The following is a 25,015-nucleotide window of genomic DNA, read 5'->3' on the forward strand; positions in this document are numbered from 1 at the left end:
TCTCTGGAGATTTTTTTCCGAATAAAGACTAGTATCTTAAAATGACAGGTCTTAATTAACGTCATAAATGGGATATATTGTAATAAAAATTATTATCTAAAAGTAAATTGGGATTCATAGTTAACATCATAAATGGGGTATATTGTAATAAAGATTATTATCTAAAAATAAAGAGGGAGTCCTTAATGTTAAAGATACTCGAAATATACAAGAAAAGAAACTAGTTAAAGGGTTACTTTGCTATATTTCACAAACAAGATTACTCGATAAGATGAAGTACTCAAATGTTAGTTTTGTTGTGTTGTTTTGTTTTGATTTCTTCTTTTCTTGATGCTAAAACAAACTAAGCAGATGGAAAAAGATTATTATCAGAAGAAGAAGAAGATATAGCATTGGAAAGACAACCGAAAAATCTAAACAAAAAGCCAATCAAAACCATTATGGTAAGATCTTTGATTATTTCCCTCATTTGGTTTCAAAATTAGTTCACTTTTCTTTGTTTTTTATGTGATTTATTTCTATATGCATGTACAACCTCAGACCAAATATGGAGACACGGTTGATTGTATAAACATTTATAAGCAACCAACATTTGATCATCCATTACTCAAGGATCATAAGATACAGATGGTTCCAAGTTTTATACACGAAGTAAAACCCGGTAAGAACATTTCAGCATCTAGTTATCGGGTTTCAAATATAGATAACGGGTTTCAAAATGAACGATTCCCACCCGGAACAGTACCTATCCGCCGGACAAAAAAACAAGATTTAGTCAATGCACGCCATCTCTTACAGAAGAAGATCAATCCAAACCATACAAACAGTTATAGTTCCTCGCGCTATGGATTATCATGTAAGTTATGTACTCGTGTTCATTTTTTAAGTTGTGGATTGTATTTTTAGCTGAGATTTCTTTTTTAATCGGTAAAGAATTTGGTGATCGCCAGTTTTGAACTCAGATCATCGGTATCATCACCCAGTGACTTTACCACTTTACTACAGAGACACCGGTATTTAGCGGAGATATCGGTTCACCTATATAAATATGCTTGTATTATTTCTGTTGCAGTTTGTCTCTGTTGAAGAACTTAGCCAAGGAAAAACATACTCTGGAGCCGCAACTCTTATAAGTGCACATAAGCTTGAATTAAACTGGAAACAGTTTAGCACCGCACAAGTTTGGATAGAGAATGGGCCGGAAAATGAAAAGAACAACATTCAATTCGGTTGTCTGGTATAACTCATTCATTTTATTATTTTTACTTGATATATAGTAGTATACATTAATTTATAATATGTTCTTTTGTTTATTTTCAGGCATATCCTGCAATCTTCGAGGATAACTACAGTCCACTATTTGGTTATTGGACGGTAAAATTGACATTTTAATTATTGTTAACTTTTTTTTTATTACATACTTCCTCCGTCCCACTATTAGTTGACCTAGTAGTACAATTTAAAAATGATTTATCTCTCAAACTGTACCACGGATATTCGTAAGTTTTATATCACTGAAAAGTATTTTAAAACACATACATAACGAATATAAACATCAATATCAATTGATATAAAATTATCTATTAATGGGACAAAGTCAAAAAATAAATAGGTCAATTAATAATGGGACGAAAGGATTAGTATTTTTCTGCAGAATATATATATAAATATATACGTTGTAGTGTCTCCCAAGTATAAAAAATAATATCTTTATATACCGGCATTAATGGCTTGAGATGCAATACCTTATTCTCAGATACTGATTAAAGAAGCTTATTGTAAATGCCTTATTTTTAATTAATTGAAAGATTTTTCTCTGTCTATAATAATTTTCAATCTAGAATATAAAAAATGGGAAAATAGTTATATTAATCTATGGAGAGTTAAAACAATATTGATGCACTGTTTCCGGTTAGTAATGTTTTTATATCTTAATCTACGGGTGGATGGTGGTAACCAAACAGGTTGTTTCAATGTGCTTTTTCATGGCTTCATTCAAGTTCATAGGCAGGTATTTCTTGGTTCAGTTTTAGGACAAACATCAACCTATGGAAAAAGTACATACGAACTACCTGCAAGGGTATATCGGGTAAGTGAGAATCATTTAGTTTCATTCAAAAAGTTGAACAAATAAAATTTTGTAACCACTTGACGCCCAATGTTTCAATTCATATATTAACAGGATTCGGAAACTGGTAACTGGTGGTTGATGTTTAACGTTATAATAGGATATTGGCCAGGAGAACTCTTTACGCATTTAGGAAATGATGCTTCGGTTGTATGATATGGAGGTATAGCGGGTGCAGAACCTCAGACAGACACACCGCCGATGAGAAATGGATATTTACCTCAACTTCAGGACTATACGAAGACATCATTTATGAGGAAAATGAAATATATCGACGATAAAGGACATCTTCATAACATAAATCCAGACAGAGCACAGTCTAAGCATGATGCGAGATTGGATTGTTATAATATTTTGTTCGCTGGTAATTTAGGAGACGATTGGGAAATGACTATGACATATGGAGGACCTGGTGGTATGTGTAGCTAACACATTAATGCTACTGATGGAATGTCTGAGCTCATAATTTTCTATAGTGAAATAAGCTTGGTTATCTCAACTCAAGTGTTTTCTTTTCTTTTTTCTTTCAATATCCAAATATAAACTTAAACTTAATTAAATTAAGCTTCAAGCTCTGGTTACATTTGAAAGTTGATTGCGTCTAAGATTAGATCATCTGGCATCCGGAGCCACAATTGATATAGCTTTCTATCTACTAAGTTGCAGAGCATTAACTAGGTAGGCTTTGATTCAACAAAAATTGGACCATGAAGTAACTTTTAAGCCACAAAAATTTGACCGAGAGATTTTTCCGGAAAAATTTTCGAGAGACACAACCTTTGGGGCCCACAGGGAAAAGACATTTTAGAGTGTGTCTCCCGAAATATTCCCCGTAAAGAACTTTTAAATTTTAAGAAAATTCTGTTTAGGAGGCAGATTCTTAAATCACGATACGTTCTAAAAGATAGTGCAAACTTTTTGGTGATTAAGATGTTCTTCACAAGATTAGCGTATTATAAATGCATGCTAGCATGACCGTGCTTACACCGCTGGCCCCATGTATCCTTAGATCCAGTTATCGATCTTTCTAGTTATTTCGTTCATCATATTTCCTTTGCATGATTGTTTGCGTAATATAAGAAAACACTTGTTCCCCATAAGTTATGTCCTCTGTTTCGATTTTTCTTCAAAATTTTCAAAAACGCTCATCAAAATCATCCTTATTTTTCTTCTAAATCAAAAACGAAAGAAACAAAAAAGTTTTGATTCTCAAAAAAATTAATCATTAAATTAGTCTAATCTACTTATTAATTATGATTAGTATACTTAATCATCATAATTATCACTAATCAAATTGAGGGTATATTAGGTATTATTGGAAATAGTAGGATAAGGTATTATAGCAATTACTCCTATTTAGTGAACCATTAATCCCAAAAAAATCCATAGATTGCTCACCCCAATGATAGGATTCTAAAAGAGGTCTATGAAGCTCAACGCCTAGTCAACAGTAATAAAGACTAGTATCCTAAAATGACAGGTCTGAATTAACATCATAAATGGGATATATTGTCAAGAGTACAAAACAAAGTTAGATTAAGTTTGCCTCTATTAGTGGCAACTCGCACGTGTGGCGTTAATTCCAATCTCATGAATGAAAATTAAAGGATGCACCCAACCGCACACCCCATCGTTCTCTCTCACCCCATTGTTCTCTCCCACTGGCTCAGATCCAAAACATTTCGCCTCTGTGAAAAAAGAAAATGATCCATCGTTTGTTTTTCTAGCCTTTTATTGTTAGACATGGAACACGCAGGGAAGATGAATAATAGATTTCGGGTGTTTCTTTTTAGGGCGTATTTTGTTCCTCCCGTTAATCTTGGGGATGTTTTCCCTGATTTTGGTCTTTGATTTCTGTACCAGGTTAGATGAATTAGTGCTTTGTGATTTTGATATTTTTGGGAAAACAACAATCAGTTTACAGGTATGATTTGGTGAATCCATGAAGAGATCAAATTTTCTTTCAATTTTTGGTTCATTATTTGTATCAAATTTTTAATTCTAGGGATTTTTTTTTTTTATGTGCAGATCTGTTTTAGAACTAGGAATTGGTCTTTTGGTTTACTCCCTGGTGATCTCAATTTTGACCTAATTTCTAGGTGCCATGCCAATTTACACCTGATGTTTTTTATGAGCACTACATAGGATATTATAACATGAACAACACTACATAGTGTATTCTACCCAAGGGAAATTGGTTAACAGCAATACTGAGTCTTGCAATATTAATTTTTGTGTACCTAAAAATGCTTTCAGTTATGTATGAAGCTGTAGTTGGTCCTAACATTACCATGTGTAGATTAGACAGTATTGTAAGCATATGCAGACTCAACAATAAATCCCTTTTATATTTTTTGCGGGGATTTTAATAACTAATGATAATATTATTACCTTATCGTATCTCAGGGTGACCTGCTACACGCAATTGTTCAGAAGAAAATTTATATGGAAATTTGAACCCCTGCTAGAAAAGGGGATGCTGTCGTGTCTTAACAATTTGACATTTGCCCCAGAAAAAAAAAAGTTCCGCCTCGCCCAGAATGACTACCGCGCGTGCGTACTTTAACTGGAATACCGATATTACTCCACTTGAAACTACCAGTGCGTCGATTCCTCGCCACAAGTTCAATTTCACTGAGATTGAGAACCTTGCAGCTGCTACCACCAACACTTATCTTACTGGTGACTTCATTGAATATTACATCTGTTGATTCCCAAACCGTGCTTAAATCACCTAATATTTCCTTATTGTTGTTTGCAGATGTTGTAGGTGTGTTGACCAGCCACACAAACTTGCAACAGATTAAGCGAAGTTCTGGAAACACATGTTTCATGCGTGAACTAACACTGGAAAACTTAAGGTCGGTTCGAGCAGAATTCAGTTAACACCTGTGACATGAATTTGATTTAGCCTTCAGTGGTTCCGCCTATCTCACACAGTTACATATTTCACCTGAAAACAGTGGTATGAAGCTTAAGGTCACACTATGGGGTGATTCCACTTCTGAGCTTACCAGGAACCTTGAAGCGCATGAAATTAATCCACAACCTGTTGTGGCTGTTGTTGATGGTGTCTATGTCAAGCAATATCTAGGTACACAAATCTTAATGACCAAATTGGCTGAATTTATAAACAAACTTATCTTTATTCCATCCCTGCATATTAAATTAACCCATGTGATTATCCAGGCAAGGCGTCGCTCTCTTCAACTAATGCGACTAAAATTTACTTTGACCTCGATATTCCAGAGGTCTTGCATATTAGAGAAAGGTATGATTTTTTTTTCACAGATTGACTCACAAGGTAGAATCATGATTTCGAATGTTTACACAAACATAACAAAGTATTCTAGCTTAAAATTTCATATAAGCTCAGGTCTTCCCACCGTACACCGCCACTCGAAATCACAATCCCGGCGAGAGTTGGTTACAATCAGGAAGCTTAATCCATTGGCGACACTAGAATGTCAATTTCCCAATTGCTGGAAACAATCTGGGTACAATGTATGGTTATGTCTGCTATTTGCCTTTTCACCAACCCAAAAAATTATACGGTTGTGTTTCTCATTATATTTTGTTAACTGTGTTACCATTTTTCATATACTAAACAGAAAAGTCTGTCGTGCCAAGGCTATTGGTATTTCCACTGAGAAAGGATGGTACTACCTGGGGTGACACAACTGCACAACTAAATTGGTTGGAAACACAAGGGACCATTGGTGCCCTAGCTGCAAGGTCCAAATTGACGAACCGGTTCCCAGGTTCTGGCCATTATTAAATGCTAAATTATTACTTGTTCCTACACTTGAAACTAACATCTACTGACAGGGGTTTGGTCCATGGTTTATGCAGATACCTTCTTAGATTGGAAGTCGAGGACTCATCGGGCACCGCATTTTTTTTTGCCATGGACAGCGAAGTACAAAAAATTGTCCAGCTACCAGCTTTGGATGTTGTGGCAAGGGCGAGGTACAAGATTTACAATTGGAATCTCGCGTTAGTTCCTGATATGTTAACTCGTCGTGCCTCTAACTACATAGTCCGTTTTCCAACCAGGTTGAAGGCTTGGCAACAGTGCAGGCTGCCTTTGAATCACTCGTTGGTGTCGTCCACGATTACCTCATACTAATAACTCAGTATAACATGAAGTATCTTGAAACCCCAAGCTTCACTGTAGCAAAGTTGCCTTCGCCCCCTCCAGCACCAACTCCAACCATATCTGCTCAGGCTATCGAAAGCATTCGTCCTGAAGATGATCCTGTGGCCGATAATGAACCACCTTGCAAGAAACCCTGCCTACAGAAGATACCCAATTCTGCGTCGGCATCCACCATTGCTGAAGATTAAGCACTATCAAGACACGCATCTTTGTTGGTTTTAGGATTCAAAAAATAAAACAACGGATAAGAGTCGTCGATCATGTTTCTTTCTGTCCCTGCATTTTGTTTTAGCGTGTTTCCCGTTCTGCATTTCATTCTGGTGTGTTTCTCTTAATGCTTTTGGTTTAGGTGTGATTTCCATTTTTATGGCATTATAGTATTAATACCTTTTATCATAATTCACATTGGCATTGGTGGATCCTATTTATAAACGAATTTAAATTTTATGTAAGCTGCTGTGTAACCGTGCTGATATGATACGATATGGAAATTTATGTTCCCTTGGTTAATCTGAATCCAAAGTTTAGACTGCTAATTTTGATTCGAGTACGTTTATTCAGGAATGCATATTATGGGATAGAATTTGAAGAAAAATATTCCTACGAAAATTAGTCTTAATACTATTCCTTTCGTTTACGTTGTGTTATTTTGACCTGGATCAGCTCCTAGAGAATGCACCTTTTCCATGCAATAAGCGTCTAATATATCAGATGTTCGTAAAGAGTCTTTGTTGAACTCTGTTTTGGAATCTATACAACAATTTGAAAATTAGGACCAACTGATACCTTCTGGCATGTCATGTGGTAATTATTATTTAGTATTATTCCAAGTATTCGTAAATATTGGAGCGTCTTATGTTCAGCTTAACTCGGACTTTTACAGGCTTCATTTTGTTCGCATTGCAGCGGTGTTCATTGCATGTTTCATACACTGAGTTCTTCCTATACAAGAAATCTTACACTCTTACAATGGTGTGAATTTGTCTGCTCTTTTCCTTACTTTTTTAATGCTTTTTAGTGGTGCATCTTTTGCCTCTATATATTTGAGCTTAAAATTCGTCATCTTATTTGCTTTGTTAATCACATCAGGTCAAATAACTTATGATATCAGTTTAGACAGAATCTATCAGTAGTAAAATTTATCATTGGGTTCAAGAGGAAGCTTTGTTTAGTAAAATGGTAGTACAAGTCTGATAAAGGATACAAAGAATATGACACTTTAGCCCACCAGGCTAATTGTTGTAAAATGAGAACCGAGATTACAGTTCTAATTGTAGGTTACATCCATTTAAATTTCTCCGAGATGGCGAAAAGTAGATGCCTGATGACTTTGAAAGCTTCTAGAGAAGATTGTGGATGATACTGATAAGAAAGGGCTTTAATGCACTGTATGCATATTTAATGTTGTCAGAGCATTTCTAAAAAACCACTTGCTTATGTTGCAAACTGAAAATGCATACATGAGTCTCAGATTCATATGCTTAATCTAATTTATATTATTTTTCTTAAGTTCCTATGAACTTCTAAATAGCGTGTATCGACCATCAAGATACTCCAACCAAAGCTGCAGAATGAGGTACAAGGCTGTTAGCAGTATTATGCGGCCCACCAACTTTTCAAGGAGAGTATTCAGCCTCATGGGAGATAGTAAGTTTTTTTCAACCATAGACCGTTATACTTGATTGGTCAAGTAACATATATTTACTCTTCCAAATGATACATTCAAAAGCATTTAGATAAAGCCGGTTTCCCATAGAATTTAGTTTTTCATATGGTCTCCAATGCAAAACCCCGTTCCTTCTGTTGGAGAATAAAAACCTTTGTTGTTTACCGGGAAGATGAAGGATTAATCTAATTGGCAGAAGGATTGGAGTTTCGCTGCGCTGCCATAATGAAGTTCGATTCATTTTATTTTGTCGCTGCAAATTAGACAGAACGTTAAAGATTACAACATGAAGATATTATTTGGCCATTATTACTCCTACAATATTAGAAGCCATTGAAAAAGGAACTCATATATAATTTTTGGGCACTGATATATGATTTATTTTTTCGCCCGGGTATGTGTTGCAGGTGATTGTACGAGCGACTTTACAATGTAGGTATATGGTCTTACAAATCGATTAGTTAGCAAAAACATGATTCAGCTGGTACGAATATAGAAATTAACCAACATTAAGACCCGTGCCGTTACGGCACAGGCTAAGGCCTAGTAATAAATAAAAATTATTATCTAAAAATAAATAGGGAGTCATAGTTAACATCATAAATAGGATATATTATAATAGAGATTATCTAAAAATGAATATGAGTCATAGTTAACATCATAAATGGGATGTATTGTAATAAAGATTATTATTATCTAAAATAGGGAGTCATAATTAACATCATAGTTAATATCAAAGATACTCGGCATATGCAAGAAAAGGAACTATTTAAAGGATTACTTTACTGTATTTCACAAACAAGATTACTTGATAAGATGAAGTACTCAAATCTTAGTTTTATTGTGTTGTTTGTTTTGATTTCTTTTTTTTCTTGCTGCTAAAACACACTATGCAGATGGAAAAAGATTAAGTGTATCAAAAGAAGAAGAGGAAGATATATCATTGGAAAGACAACTGAAAAATCTAAACAAAAAGCCAATCAAAACTATTACGGTAAGAGCTTCCATTACTTCCCTCATTTGATTTCACAGTGAATACTTTTTCATCCTTATTTTTTTCGTTTTTAATGCAATTTATTTCTGTATGCGCATGTACAACCTCAAACCAAATATGGAGACACGATTGATTGTATAAACATTTATAAGCAACTAGCATTTGATCATTCATTACTCAAGGATCATAAGATACAGATGGTTCCAAGTTTTATACAAGAAGAAACAACCGGTAAGAACCTTTCAGCATCTAGTTATTGGGTTTCAAATATAGATAACGGGTTTCAAAACGATCGATGCCCACCGGGAACAGTACCTATCCGTCGGACAAAGAAACAAGATTTAATCAACGCACGCTATCTCTTACAGAAGAAGATCAATCCAAACCGTATATATTGTCGGGAAACCGAGGTTACGTTCATCTCGAACCGACATGCTTCCATAGAAGTCAATTCCATGAAACATCCTAGTTTAGATAACTTAGCTCGAATCCTTCACTTACATATTTAGATTAGCATGATCGGATAATACTAGCACGAATATATGATCAATACAATAATATACAATCACACACGACACAAAGATTACGTGGTTCACCTTTGTAGGCTACATCCATGGCCAAAACCACCCCGAGAATCTTCATTGTCATAACAATTTATTACATAGACACACATCATATAATCAACTAGTTATGTAACCCACTAGCGCTAAACGTTAGAAACAATAAGACATATTACGAAGAGTTTACCTCTTCCTTTGTTCTTCTTCTTCCATAAACTTCCACCGCCATGGTTGCTTCGAGTTTAGACAAGAACATGAAGAACATCATGAATTCTAGTTTCTCCCACATGAACCCTAGAAATCCTAGATTTCTCCCATACCCGTTCTCTCACAAGTCTCTCTTCTCACATTGATTTTTCCCCATCACCAACCATTGTAGGCCACAACGGTTGTGACCCAAACACTCTCATAAAGAGAGAGGATTCTACTAGAGAATAATCAAGAGAATGATTTCTACTCACAATATAAGCCCTCTTATATAGAAGAAAAATCCTTGCTCCCCAAGTTTTAGAACTCCTAAAAATAGTCTAATACCTTAATTAGGAAACTCTAAACTTGGAAAACACTCCACCAAACCGTCATACAAGTTTTCTAATCCTAGTAAACCTTGTAGACATTCCAAACCCGAAACTGACCTTTAGCCACGGTTTTGACAGCATTAGATCACTGTTTTCTGCTGCAAAACTGTTACCTAAAGTCTGTATTCAGCCATATAGTTTTGTATACAGAACAAAACCCCAACAATCACCACCTTTTGTGACATGAACAAAACAATCGTCTTCATTCCAAAAAAGCATGAATGTTTACCACCTTATAAAAGGCCATCCTCGCGGACATCATCTCTAGCACGAATCAAAATTGTCTTGTACTTTGAGCTTGAACCACCACCTAAGCCAAATTCCTCCTTTGCACTTGCACCACCGGAATTGCTATTTTTCGATCTTCTGGCATCACCATAAACAACTTCTTCATATAGTTTATACAAGTTTCTGCATGACTTGTATCAAACTACTTCGTCGCCATGACCACTCATTATCCCACCTTCGTAGAATACTTCTTCTTCGAAGCATGTCTAACACTTGACATTATTTGATCTGAGCCACCACACAATTCCAAACGGACTTCACCAACTCCAAGAATCAACAATCTTGAGTCATCCTCCATGTAGACAAAACATGCTACAATTTTCATATGTTGTGTATGAATGATTGTCACTTAGCACCACCATAATTCAAAACATTCTCCTGACAATATTTTGCATACGCCAGTTGAACCCAAGAAAGATCTTCTCTTGCAAAGAAAACACCTTCAACACGAATCATAGTGACATCAAGCAAAGTTGTCGAATCTTTCTTAATGTCTTTATTCTTTGTTCGGTCTTGATTTACTCATCATCTTCATGATCTATATCATTCTGCTCCGAACCAAGATTTTCTCTTCTTTGGAACCTCTTTTTCAAATAACCGAATCACTGCCATCTTTATCCACGCTCACCGCACCACTTGTTAGGAAACCGAGGTTACGTTCATCTCGAACCGGCATGCTTCCATAAAAGTCAATTCCATGAAACATCCTACTTTAGATAACTTAGCTCGAATCCTTCACTTACATCTTTAGATTAGCATGATCGGATAATACTAGCACGAATATATGATCAATACGATAATAGAAAATCACACACGACACAAAGATTACGTGGTTCACCTTTGTAGGCTACATCCACGGCCAAAAACCACCCCGAGAATCTTCATTATCATAACAAGTTATTACATCGACACACATCATATAATCAACTAGTTATGTAACCCACTAGCGCTAAACGTTAGAAACAATAAGACATATTACGAAGAGTTTACCTCTTCCTTTGTTCTTCTTCTTCCATAAACTTCCACCGCCATGGTTGCTTCGACTTTAGACAAGAACATGAAGAGCATCATGAATTCTAGCTTCTCCCACATGAACACTAGAAACCCTAGATTTCTCCCATACCCGTTCTCTCACAAGTCTCTCTTCTCACATTGATTTTGCCCCATCACCAACCATTGTAGGACACAACGGTTGTGACCCAAACACTCTCATAAAAAGAGAGGATTCTACTATAGAATAATCAAGAGAATGATTTCTACTCACAACATAAGCCCTCTTATATAGTAGACAAATCCTTGCTCCCCAAGTTTTAGAACTCCTAAAAATAGTCTAATACCTTAATTAGGAAACTCTAAACTTGGAAAACACTCCACCAAATCGTCATACAAGTTTCCTAATCCTAGTAAACCTTGTAGACATTCCAAACCCGAAACTGACCTTTAGCCACGATTTTGACAGCATTAGATCACTGTTTTCTACTGCAAAACTGTTACCTAAAGTCTGTTTTCAGCCATATAGTTTTGTATACGGGACAAAACCCCAACACAAACAGTTATTGTTCAACTTCCTCGCCTAAGTATTATCATGTAAGTTATGTACTCGGGTTCATTTTTTAAATTGTGGATTGTATTTTTAGCTGAGATTTTGGTTCACCTATATAAAATATGTGTGTATTATTTTTGTTGTAGTTTGTCTCTGTTGAAGAAAATAGCCAAGGAAAAGCATACTACGGAGCCGCAGCACTCATAAGTACACATACGCTTGAACTAACCTATAAACAATTTAACACGACACAAGTTTGGATAGAGAATGGGTCGGAAGAAGAAAAGAACAACATTCAATTTGGTTGGCTGGTATAAGTCATTCATTTTATTGTTGTTACTTGATGTATAGTATACATTTATTTACAATATGTTCTTTTGTTTACTTTCACGCATATCCTGCAACCTTCGAGGATAGCCACAGTTTACTAATGGGTTATTGGATGGTAAAATCGATATTTAATTAGTGTTAATTTTTGTCCATAACATAACATTTTACAGAAGAGCAGTGCTCTCACATGCAGCTGCGCGGGACAGTTTAATAAGCATACAGCGTGCGGGTCGTTGGATGATAGGATTCAGAGATGCCTATATGTAATAACCGCAATCGCACGGTGTCCAACTAGTAGACAGAGACAAGTACGGGTCGAACCTACAGGGAGCGGTGGAAATACTAATAACTAATATCTTTAATCGAAAACAATACTTTTGGGATTTTTAGGATTAAAAATGAAATAATAAAATTAAACTAAACTAGTAGAGTAAATCCAAAGGAAAAGTCGGTAACCAGGGTTTCATGGTATCCACTACTATCTCTATTTAATTACTGAAATGAAACATGATTGCAAATATATGTTTATTGTTCGTTCTATCGACACCACCTATTATATGTATTAGAGTCGAAAATATCACTGGGACACCCTAAGCATGGCACATCAAAAGACTAAACCCAAGCAAGCACTATCAAATTGTGTTAGCGAGAAAGTTATACGAAACTAAATTATTGATTCACAAATTGTATCTGGCTCTTCTAAGTATAACCCATCAAAGGATTCAACCCAAGCATGAACTATCAAATAACGAGACCAAAACTATTTATAAAACTATCCAAATTATGCACAAAGGTTATTACTAAACCGGTGGAGCAACAACTCATTTTTTCAATAAATTATTAATAAACAATAATCGAAAATCAATCTATTCAAATCATAATGGTCTTTGCTCAATTATTCAAATCAAATAACCTAATACCCCAAGTAGTTTCCACCATAAACCCTAGTTACATAAAAATCTAGCAAGATATGATTAAGAGTTTCTTAAAACCCATGAAAATAATAACAAAAGAGGATCGATCAAACCCAAATTGTCTTCGTCGTCTCTTGTTCTTATGCTTGCCTCAGCGGCCGCCAAGCTTATCTCCGTCTATGTCTGTCACTAACAGAGAACCCTCCCAATTCTTCCGTCCGCCGGCGTCTCCCTTCTCTCTTTGCCTCTCTTCAGTTATATAGTTGCTGCGAAGAAAACCTCCAATAGCCCAGTGGAATTGCCAAGACCCAGTCCAACCATCCCACGGTACCCAAATTCAGACCCTTCACCATAGACCGATAACAACACCAATCTTATATCCTTCCGGCCACCAACTGCACCTGATACACGTTCCTCCCTTGCACAGCTACCAGCAACACCACCTCTCCAGACTCCATTGTTTGCTTCTTTTAAACTTCGTATAGCATCGACTGCAAGATTCACATTCTGCCTTAAGACTCCCACAGAAAACAAGTTTCTATTCAAACCGAGAACCTCCATAGATGTTGCTGTATCTATTTCTCCATCGAGCACTTTCATGTAAACACTTTATTCCTCAACTGTTTTCTAACCCATCTTCTTGAAACCATTCGCATCCATGATCATGGCAATACCCATTAACAGATCTCATTTCACCCGAACACACAGCCCCATAAAGAACGAGTTTTTCTGCCATCTTCACTCTCATTCGAGTATATTAACCTTCTTGTACACAGTCCAAGACCATGGCAGTCGAACGATGCTGGAGATACACCATTGTTCCGATTAACACCAACTGGATATCTTCATCCACTGTTTGTTTTGTTCACTGTACCAAACTCCACTCACGTCCTTCTCTGTCACCTCCGTTCACCGGCAGAAATCCAACTCCATCAACAGTTTCCATTTTATAGCTCAGCTGCACCTGCAATTTTACGTGGAACAAGAACCCAAGTTGCCCCGCAGATCAACGAAACTAAGCATTCTTCAATCCAAGCCATTCTCATTCATACAATGAACATTGAACTCCCAGCTTCAGTTCCATACTCCTGTTGTTTTCTTTCGGCACAAAACTTCCCAAAACCTTACCAGACTCGAGCCAATTTGAGAGCCCATTCTTCCTTGGTATGCAGCCATGAACTGATGGCAACAGCTTCATCTATCTCGGCTAATTTCCGGCTTGAAAACACGTCCAGAACCTCCAAATTTGTCACCATAAAGGCTTGAATCACCACTGCACACGACCATAAAGATTAATCCATCCTCGTTGCTGCTGTAGACCATCAACACTTTCTCCATCTCGCACAACCAAGTCTCGAGAGAAATGCCAGTAGAAAAAGAACAGGTGCTGGGAATGATAAAGAAATTGCTTCGTTGCATTTGGTGATTTGCTGGCTGTGAAACGATGTCGCCAAGCAGGTGGCACTCCAAATATCAATATCAACATGGGTGCTTAGTCAACTCTCTCCTTTTGTGTTGTGTCGTGCAACTGCAGTTTTAACCTCCCCTTTAGCCGTGTATCCACTAATAATCGGATTTACTTTTACTTTCTACGAAAACACTGAAATATTGTTATTAGACAAAATATCGAGTCCTAACTAATGTAAATATGAGCATAAAATGTAGCACTTATGTGCTTATTATTGGATCATTTCACGAGCCTTTGGATTAGAGCTAATTTGGTTTCACCGGTTAAAAACAGCTGTTAAAGGTTCGATATTAAAGATAGGTCCTTTTAATATATTATTATTTCGTACTGTATCTTTTTCTTAGTTACAAATTACTTAATCTTCTGTTATGTTCTGTATATAAACCACAATTTTTAGATAATTTCCATTATCTAATTGGTTATTGTTATTAATCAATATATTTTACACAAAATTGGTTAAAAAGATCAAAATCAATAATTTTTGGGTGAAATGGACAGTTAGATTTTGATATTGTTTAAATGAATAAAAATGTAAAAATAGACAGGATGTAACCAGTTTCATCGTGCCCATTTTTAAATATTTTTTCTTATTTTTAATTTACACAGAATGTATCCAGTTTCATCCTTGCTATTTTTTAAATTTAAGTTAGGATGAATCTGGTTTCATCCTTGCTATTTTTTTTTTGGCCATTTCATCCAAACTATTTTTTACTCGTTCATTTGAACCGTGATTTAAAAATATTTGGACCAATGACCCATTTTCCGTATATTTTATAGGCTACATGATTCACTTGTTTAGATTTTGCAGTCATGGAATTATGCATCTACGTATACTTTGGTCGGTTTTTGTAAGACAAATATGTCTAAATGATAGGTTTTGAGAAATTCCGAAACATGTTGGGCGTTTCCGATTCTTTGTATGTATTAGCACTATTTTTTTTTGCGACTTTCGCTCCTATAAGCGAGTTATTATTTTATGCAACAGAGACTTGTTTATATGAACACAAAATCAAGTTTACCACTAGTAATGCCGTTCCTTACTAGCAGCTTGTCCTTATGTCTGTTTATGATTTCAGTGCAAGCCTGGAAAGCGTCAGCAAGAACCTTTTTCCCTTGCTCCTGTGCCAATAAAATCAAGTTCTGTATAAGTTAAAACATACACATAATGGCATTAGTCTGGTTAAAGATTTCACTGAGAAAACATTTCATATGCTAATAGTCATTTTGGTTGGCCTATACCCAACTAACGTCGTCGTAGGGGTCTGACTTGCCAGAACATAACAAGGAGCTGCCACAAGTTTAATTCTAATTTGACACATAATTACCAGTAGCATTTAGCCTTCTAGTTTATCGGAATCGGCAATATTCACTAATTTCATGTTCTGGAATTATGAACTGTGTACCCGGTTAGCAATTAAGCTGGAAAGTGATACACCGTGTGTCACAAGAATAGAGGGATTTGCGTAACAACTAGGCAGTAATACAGTAACATATTTCTGGAGTATAACATTCCAGAAATTTGTTTAGCAAAGGAACCACTAGAAATCTTAGAGACGAACATGGTAATCTTCGACGAACCCCATATATCAATACCAACTAGTACTTCCCGGTCAGTTCTTATAAACTGACATCATATTTAATGAAGTGGGGATGCAATATGGTAAAGGCTAATGTTTATTCTATACGGTTGATGAATTGAAAAAATTGGGGTTAACAGAAGATTACACAAAGAAAAGGATACAATACGAAATAATTATAAATTAAAAGGACCTCTCTCTAATATCGAAAATTTGACGGCTGTATTTTAACTGGGAAACTAAATTAGGTTTCATCCGGTGGCTTCTGACTTCTGAGATCATCCAACGACCCACAGGCTATTTGCTTATTAAGTTGTCCCGCGCAGCTGCGTGGGACAGCACTGCTCTTTACGGAATATGTATATGCGTATCTGTATCTCTCTGGTATAAAAGTAAAGTCTTCGGAAATTGGCATTAATGGCTTGAAATGCCATTAATTAATTAAAGAAGGTTATTGTAAATTTTATTTTTAATTAATTGAAAGATTTTTTTCTTTTATAATCCTATTTTCAATCTAGAATATAAAAATTGGGAAAACTTCTACCGAGAAATAATTGATATACTGTTTTCTTTTTGGGTATTTTTGGGCTATGTTTCCGGGTAGTTAAATACTCTACGTTTTTTGTGCCTTGCCTTTGTTGTTTAGTAATGTTTTCATATCTTAATCTATAGGTGGATGGTGGTAAACAAACAGGTTGTTTCAATGTGCTTTGTTATGGCTTCGTTCAAGTTCATGAGCAGGTATTTCTTGGTTCAGTATTAGGGCAAACATCAACCTACGGAAAACATGCATTCGGCCTACCTGCCAGGGTATATCGGGTAAGTGAGTTTCATTCAAAAAGTTGAACAAATAAAACTTTGTAATCACTTGATGCCCAATGTCTTTATATTAACAGGATTCGAGAACTGGTCGGTAATTGGTGGTTGATGTTTAACGTTATAATAGGATATTGGTCAGCAGAAATCTTTACGCATTTGGCAGACAATGCTTCGGTTGTACGATATGGAGGTATAGCAGGTGCAGAACCTCAGACAGAGACACCACCGATGGTAAATGGATATTTACCTCAACTTCAGGATTATACGAAGACAACATTTATAAAGAAAATGAAATATATCGACGATAAAGGACAACTTGCCAACATAAACCCAGACGGAGCACAATCTAAGCATGATGCGAAATTGGATTGTTATGATATTTTGTTCGGTGGTAATTTAGGAGGCGATTGGGAAATGACTATGACATATGGATGGTGGTATGTGTAGCTAGCACATTAATGCTACTGATGGAATGTCTGAGCTCATAATTTTTCTGTAGTGAAATAAGCTCGGTTATCTTAAGTCAAGACTGTCAAGTGTTTTCTTTTCTTTTTTCTTCCGGTAAGCAAATATAAACTTAAACTTAATTAATTTGAGCTTGAAGCTATGGTTACATTTGAAAGTTGTTGCATCTAAGATAATGTAAAAAAAGATGGGAATGGTGAATGATGCGGAACGACCATCAATTAGCTTAGGAGTGACAAGAAGGTCTTGTTGACTTCGCGTTAGTAGCCATCTCTTTAATGAGACTCTTTTCATAGATCATCTGGCATCTGGAACCAGAATTGATATACAATATTTTGGCTTTCTATCTGTAATGTAAAAAGTTTGAATCTAAAATGACTATGAGCCATGAGATCCACTTAAAAGGACTAAGAAGCTTTTAAGTTGCACAACAAAAATTGGATCATGAGAGTCAAAACCCAAATTCTAAGGCCCAAGAGAACTTTTAAATTTTAAGCGAAAATGATTTATTCACCCAAGAAAACTCAACGAATTTTGCACCGTGTGAGAGATGGTGGGGCCTATTCCTGCCCACCTCTATCCCAATGCAGAAAAAACCGTACTGGTTCTGTTTGATTCCTCACGATGCATTTTTCGGTTGATTTTTTCGGTCAACCTAAAATCACTCAATTTTAAGCAAATTCGGTTCACGAGGCAGATTTTTGGATCAAGATACAACTATCTGTCCCGGTGAAGATTTGGGGATTAGGACTTTCTTCACAAGGTGCATTTATAGTCACTAGTCAAGTTTTTAACCACGAGCCAGACCATAGGTAAGGAAGTATTAAATCACGAGCAAATTAGGATACAAGGAGATTCTGTCATGATAAAAGTTGAGGGATCTGCTAAAGATATTGTACCAACAAAGCAATTATAAGAGATTGTTTAGAACTTCTTCAGTTTTTTAATAAGTGGGAAAATAAGTGGCAAGTGTCTCATGTTCCCAGAGCCACAAATAGTGTGGCTGATGTCCTTACCAAAGTTGCAAGCAGTAGTAATAATATAATCAGCCAGGGAGAAATGATTCCTAGTTGGTTAGAAGATCTCGTCAGGTAGATTTAGGGCCGAATGGCCGGTATTGCATCATTGCGGCAAATTTCGGTTCATTATGCATCCTTAGGTGGTTTTTTGATCCAGGCATCGACCTTTCTAGTCAATCAATTATCATGTGTTTAATCAACCAAAACAACTGTTATCATAATACATTTGCATGATTGTTTGCGTAAAATAGGAAGACACTTGTTCCCCATAAGTTATGTCCTCCCTTATGATTTTTTTCTTATTTCCTACATAAACGTCATAGCAAGTATCATCATCGCGTAAGCAATAATGCCTCTACCTAATTCATAATTAAAACACAGACACAGTAAGTTCCTATCAATATCATCAAAGATCCTAAAGGTAAAAAATTTGGCAAATATGAATGGCCTTAAACAATGAACCTAATCAATGGAGGAAAAAAAAAAACCAATGGCCAGCATTAACAGTCATTAAGAAATCTACAATTTCTTCCAATTTATTATCGTCCCTTGATGTTACACTTGAAGTTGAGGTTTTAATGGTTACAAAATTGCAACGCACCTGTAATGTTGTGCATTAAAAGCTCTTGTTTGTTGATATGAACCATAAATAGCTCAACCAAAAGTGACTTGGTTACACCGCAACCGCAGTACACTTGTCCCTCAATATGGCAATAGTATCTAAATATGTGTAGGCCTATTCTTTAAACACTGTACAGTTTCCTTTTCCTTGTTGGGAACTATTTACTATTATAAGAAGTTGATTAAAATTTGGAAAAGGAATTTGATTAGGAGTATAAAAGAAAAAGAATTCTGTCCATGTACACATCTGCACAGAGTCATTAGCTTTGAGATACTATCGTCGACAACACGCGAAGACGATCGAAGTTGATGTACTACTTCTTTTCTGAAACATAGTACTGCTGCATATGCGACATATGAGATGTCATGAATTAGTGGCTGGAATCATACCACATATTATCAGCTTCACACCCACGTACAATTCTTGATCACCAGTCATTATTACTTGTCTTGATTATTTTTTTCTATCTTGCCATTAATACGAAGATTCGCCTATTCATTGATCTCTCATCTTGGATCAAGTTTTTCTTATATATAGAAAACCGAATTTAACCATTCTTTTACGTAGTAAATTTTAGAAATTCTAAACAATGTCTCATTCAATCTATCAGTGGTTAAGTTTGGTTGGTATTATATGGTTACAGTCTTTCAATGGAACCAATACTGATTTCCCTGCATACTCCTCACAACTCAAAAAGCTTTTATCCATCTCACAGTTTCAGCTCAACAACTTAGCGTTTGCATCCGATGCCGGAAAGCTTTTAGGTTGGTTTTCCGGTGTTGCTGCCAATTACTTACCACTTCCGTTTGTTCTTATCATCGGTGCGACCCTTGGTTTGATCGGTTACGGGGTGCAATTCCTTTACGTTGTTCAGAAGATTTCGCACTTATCATACTTCCATATTTTCATGCTCAATGTCTTGGCAGGAAATAGCATTTGTTGGATTAACACTGTTTGTTACACGAGCATTATAAAGAACTTTCCGGTTGATCCGCAGGTTGCCGTAGGTTTGGCTACTAGCTATGTTGGATTAAGCGCCAAAATATATACAGATATCGTCGACGTTATTTCTTCTTCAAGTGATGCTACTGCTAAAGCTAAAAACTATCTGCTTCTCAATTCAATCTTACCGTTGATTGTTTCGTTCGTAACAGCACCCATACTGTTTAAAGATGTAGTGAGTAAAAATAACAAGGAAAATAAGGCAGATATAGTGCAGATTGGATTTACTATAATGTTTCTCGTGACAATAGTTACCGGAGTGTATAGCGTCATGGGCAGTTTGGGATGGAAGACCGTTGTGCAATCACCGTTGCTTTACGCAATCGGTTTAGCTTTTCTTCTGATAGTTATACCGTTGACGATCCCAGTGGGAGTAAAGATTGGGAAGTTTTTGCTTAAATGGTGGCATACTAAGAGGGAGAGCAAAATTTTTAATCTTAGCATGATGGACAATCATCAATCTGCGAATTCGACGGACGAAAGCAATGGGGGAGTAGTTGTTGAGATAAAAGAGCTGAAGGAAGTAGTTGTTCAAGACAGTAATAGTGTTGGTTCAGGATTCAGAGTTCATGGTTTAGTGGAACCTATTAGTAGCAGTAAAGAAGATATTGGTGTGAAGGTGGAGAAATTTTTTGATAGGGACGAAATCCGAAGGGGGTGTGGGGACCAATCACAAGCCGGCAGTTTTTCTTTTTAATTTGGACGGTTTCTCACTAACTTTAATTGTGATTGTACACTCCCAAATTACCCCTCCATTAATTCCAGAATAAATATCATCAAATATCTAAAGTAATAACTAACCGGTCAAACCAACCGATGATATATGGAAACAAATAAAACACGATCTCACTGATATCTCGCTCCCTCATATTGAAAAGATTTTTTGAAAACCTGAACTTTGTTTTCCTCTGTTATTTACGGTTCTTCAAGCAGAGGTAAGTTCTTGATCTAAACTCTAAGACTAATTATTCACGATCTCACTGATATCTCGTTCTATATCACATGGCTATGCTATCCAGACATCTATATTTTTTCTAAATTTTAACCAATTTATAACTTATTTTTCTATCAACAGAATGGAAGAGCAAGAGAAAAGTTATTCAATTGATTTGAATGAAACTGCTGATCCAGGAGAATCTATATCGGAGGAGAACTATGTTCAAACAATTACCGAAGTGAGTGTGGTTACTGGAAAGCCTATGGAAAATGACGAAAACATAATGGGAAGAACCTTCAAGTCTGACGATGATGCATATGAATTTTATAATGCTTATGCAAGGACAGTTGGATTCAGCGTGAGAAAACAATCTGCTTCAAAAAGATAAGCAGATAAAGAAGTTATGGGAAGGATATTTTGTTGTTCGCGTGAAGGAGAACGCGAAAAACACCCTAGGGGGACACCAACTAAACCTCGAGCGCTGACGCGAACTGGTTGTATGGCAAGAATGCAAATTAGGATTAATGACGACGAAACATATTCTATTGTGAGTTTTGTGACGGCGCATAACCATGAGCTTTCTTCCCAAGATAAGGTGCATTTGTTGCGATCACAAAGAAAAATACAACCTGCTCAACAAATGCCAACCAAACGTATTGATTATCTAAAAGAAGGTGATGCGAAAGTTCTTTTAGCTTATTTCAAAAGAAAGCAAAAAGAAAATAAGTCATTTTTCTACACTATTCAACTTGGCGATGACGAACGTATTATGAATTGTTTCTGGTGCGATGCTAAATTTAGACTAGATTATAGCATTTTTGGCGATGTTGTTTGTTTCGACACCACATTTAAGACTAATGGTTATGACATGCCATTTGCACCGATTGTTGGGGTGAACAATCATGGTCAGACTATACTTTTCGGATGTGCTTTACTAAAAAACGAGACTACAGATTCATTTGTATGGTTGTTTAAAACATTACTAGATGTAATGGAAGGAAAAGAAATGAAAAAGATATTCACTGATCAGGCAAGTCAGATGTCTACAGCAATTAAACAGGTATTTCCTAATGCTCATCATCGTTTGTGTTTATTGCATATTTTTCAGAATGCTGCTAAGCATTTGTCGAATATATTTGGTACTCATAAATCATTTTCAAGTGATTTTAGAAAATGTATTTATGATTAGGAGACTGAGGATGAGTTTTTGTTGGGCTGGGAGCAATTACTTGAAACATACGACTTAAAAGATAACAAATGGTTGAATAACTTGTTCAAGTTACGTGAGAAATGGTCACAAGTATACGGAAGAGAACATTTTTGTGCTGGTATGACAACCACTCAAAGAAGCGAGAGTATTAATAATTACTTCAAGAAATACTTTAAGAAGAAACAAACTCTTTCAGAATTTGTGGTTCAGTCTGATAAAGCAGTGGATGCGCGGCGTGAAAAGGCTAGAAAAGCAGACCACAAATCTGTGTCGACGCAACCAGACCTGACATCAGTATGGGAAGTAGAAAAAAAGCGGCTGAAATATATACTCGAAAGATTTTCAATGAATTCCATTCGGAACTTCTGAGGCTCATTGATCTTTATTTTGAACTCGATACTGATGACGGAACAACAAACATATATAAAGTATCATCATATATTGGAGAAAGGGGGCCTCGTACAGTACGTATCACTTCCTCTAACCTTATATTTCAGTGTAGCTGCAGAAAATTTGAATTTTCCGGTATATTATGTGCTCATATCTTGAAAGTACTTCGTCATTTAAAGTTATCTGATATTCCATCTCATTATTACCTAAAGATGTGGACCAAAGAGGCGTCAAATATTACTGTAGTATTTGATTCTCAGGGAAATAACATAATGGTTGATTGCGATCCCTCGCTATCTACACCTTATAGTGAGTTGTCTCACTTAGCATTATCGGTAGCTAAAAGTGGTTGTGTAAATGAGGAACTAAGTATAGTTACAAAACAAGCGTTATTGAGGGTTCTAGAAGAGATTAAGTCTCACTCGACGACCCAGCCGAGTAGCATGGAAGATGTTTATGAAAGGAATTTGCTTGAAAGAGATGACGAAGATATTCAACAAGTGAACATAACTGTTAAAGATCCCATTCGGAAAAAAACAAGAGGAAAGTCTTCCAAAAGACATAAGAGCGGTCCAGAGAAAGGAAAAAAATGGAAAGAACTCGCAAAGGTATCACTTGTCAACTATCCTGAAATTTAATTTGTTATACAATTTATTTCGATTTTGATTTGCTTTATAAACTTCATTTGAGATTTAAATTTCCAGTTCACTAAGTTAGTTTCTCCACTAGGTCTGTTCCCTGCAAAAGGGTGTCATTTTTAATGTTCTAGACTGCTAGAGCAGTAGTAAAATCACTGAAATAGATATTAAGATGTTTTATAGATCTTCCATTTCCAGCAAAATCACTCCACCGGTTTGGTTTTACATAACTAATATATGTGATAGAATTGTTGACAAGTCTGATCCTTCCAAATCTGACAAGAAAGCGGCTAAACTTTCTTGAGATGGAGTAACAAACAACCAGAAACTTGGGCGTGGGAAGAGAATCCCAATCCCTTCCAAGAAGAAAATGTAGCTTCCTTTTATTGTTTTTGTAGTGGGTATAAACCCCTGATTTTAGAAGTTGTTCTTCTATGTGTTTGTTGTCAGGCTTTTGTTGTGGCCGTTGTAGCACTGTCTCGTGCACAGATTAAACAGTATAGACTTCATTGTGCTTAAATATGATTTTAATTAGAAATCTAAAGCTTCGCTATTGGTGGTGGTGATTTTAACTACAAAACCAAGACATAGAATATTGCTTTTTTTCACATCTTCATTAATGTAAGCATCAACTTTATAATGATGTTACTGTGTCCATTAACATTGTCTACTTCCAATTCCATGGTCTATAATGGCAAGTGGTATCCACCAAATGACTTTCCCTTCGAGAAACAAAGCGAACCAACTTGATGAAAGTGGTTCATAATTTTTACTTGATGAAAAGATCTTTCCAATATGAGGGAGCGAGATATGAGTGAGATAGTGTTTTATTTGTTTCCATATAACATCGGTTGGTTTGAGCGGTTAATTATTACTTTAGATATTTGATGATATTTATTCTGGAATTAATGAAGGGGTAATTTGGGAGTGTACAATACAATTAAAGTTAGTTAGAAACCTTCCAAATTAAGAAGAAAAACTGTCGGCTTGTGATTGGTCCCCCACACCTCCTTCGGATTTCGCCCCCATCAAAAATTTTCCCGTGAAGGTGATGGTGCGAAGAGTCGAGTTCTGGCTTTATTTTTTCGTATACATGTTCGGAGGAACACTTGGGTTAGTTTTCATGAACAAGTTAGGACAGATAGCCGAGAGTCGTGGACAATCATCCGCCACTACATCTTCGTTGGTTTCACTGTCTTCGGCCTTTTGTTTCTTCGGCCGTCTCTTGCCGTCGCTCGTGCATCACTTTTCCGGTAACAAGTACATGATTTCAACAACAACATCAATAGCAACATTAATGGCACCGATATCAGCATCATTCTACTTACTTGCTTTCAACTCTGGTATCGTCTCCTTATACATCAGTACAGTGATTATAGGCGTATGCATTGGATCATTTACTTCTATATCTGTTTCTGCCACTACAGAGCTTTTCGGAACCAAGAATTTTAGTATCAACCATAATATCGTTGTTGGTAATATTCCGATTGGTTCGTTCGTATTTGGAACTTGCGCAGCGTTGCTTTACGAGAAGAAGAAGAAGAAGAAAAAATTCGATCATATGAATATGATGAATATTTGCATGGGAGCTGAATGTTATAGAACTACTTTCATCATTTGGGGATGCATTTCACTTCTTGGAACGGTACTTGCTTTTGTACTCTACCTTCGAACTCGAAAATTTTACCAGCTAAGGCAGCTAAGATAA

At 36.1% G+C, this 25,015-nt stretch overlaps 3 protein-coding genes and 1 long non-coding RNA gene across 5 annotated transcripts; all 4 read left to right on the forward strand.

Annotated features, from left to right (window-relative positions):
• The first annotated feature begins 844 nt into the window (after positions 1-844).
• On the forward strand, positions 845-2,284 carry LOC113280140. Its single transcript, XM_026528798.1, has 5 exons — positions 845-856; positions 1,073-1,237; positions 1,321-1,374; positions 2,012-2,089; positions 2,183-2,284. The coding sequence occupies exons 1-5, from the start codon at positions 845-847 to the stop codon at positions 2,282-2,284; spliced, it is 411 nt and encodes a 136-aa protein (XP_026384583.1).
• A 1,483-nt stretch (positions 2,285-3,767) lies between these two features.
• Positions 3,768-6,797, forward strand: LOC113283764. Of its 2 annotated transcripts, XR_003327618.1 has the most exons (10): positions 3,768-4,052; positions 4,157-4,227; positions 4,535-4,810; positions 4,890-4,989; positions 5,092-5,222; positions 5,318-5,399; positions 5,505-5,632; positions 5,740-5,889; positions 5,981-6,097; positions 6,185-6,797. It is a non-coding gene; the product is annotated as an uncharacterized LOC113283764 (long non-coding RNA). The 2 variants fall into 2 exon arrangements; XR_003327617.1 differs by lacking the exon at positions 4,157-4,227.
• Positions 6,798-16,881: 10,084 nt separating this feature from the next.
• LOC113280141 lies at positions 16,882-17,471 on the forward strand. Its single transcript, XM_026528799.1, has 2 exons — positions 16,882-16,946; positions 17,102-17,471. The coding sequence occupies exons 1-2, from the start codon at positions 16,882-16,884 to the stop codon at positions 17,469-17,471; spliced, it is 435 nt and encodes a 144-aa protein (XP_026384584.1).
• A 2,190-nt stretch (positions 17,472-19,661) lies between these two features.
• On the forward strand, positions 19,662-25,015 carry LOC113280143 (protein NUCLEAR FUSION DEFECTIVE 4-like). The gene is made up of 2 exons (XM_026528800.1): positions 19,662-20,751; positions 24,356-25,015. Exons 1-2 carry the CDS (start codon positions 19,720-19,722, stop codon positions 25,013-25,015), a joined length of 1,692 nt encoding a protein of 563 aa, XP_026384585.1. The 5' UTR covers positions 19,662-19,719.

The sequence above is a fragment of the Papaver somniferum genome, chromosome 5 (assembly GCF_003573695.1).
Source record: "Papaver somniferum cultivar HN1 chromosome 5, ASM357369v1, whole genome shotgun sequence".
Taxonomy (NCBI): domain Eukaryota; kingdom Viridiplantae; phylum Streptophyta; class Magnoliopsida; order Ranunculales; family Papaveraceae; genus Papaver; species Papaver somniferum.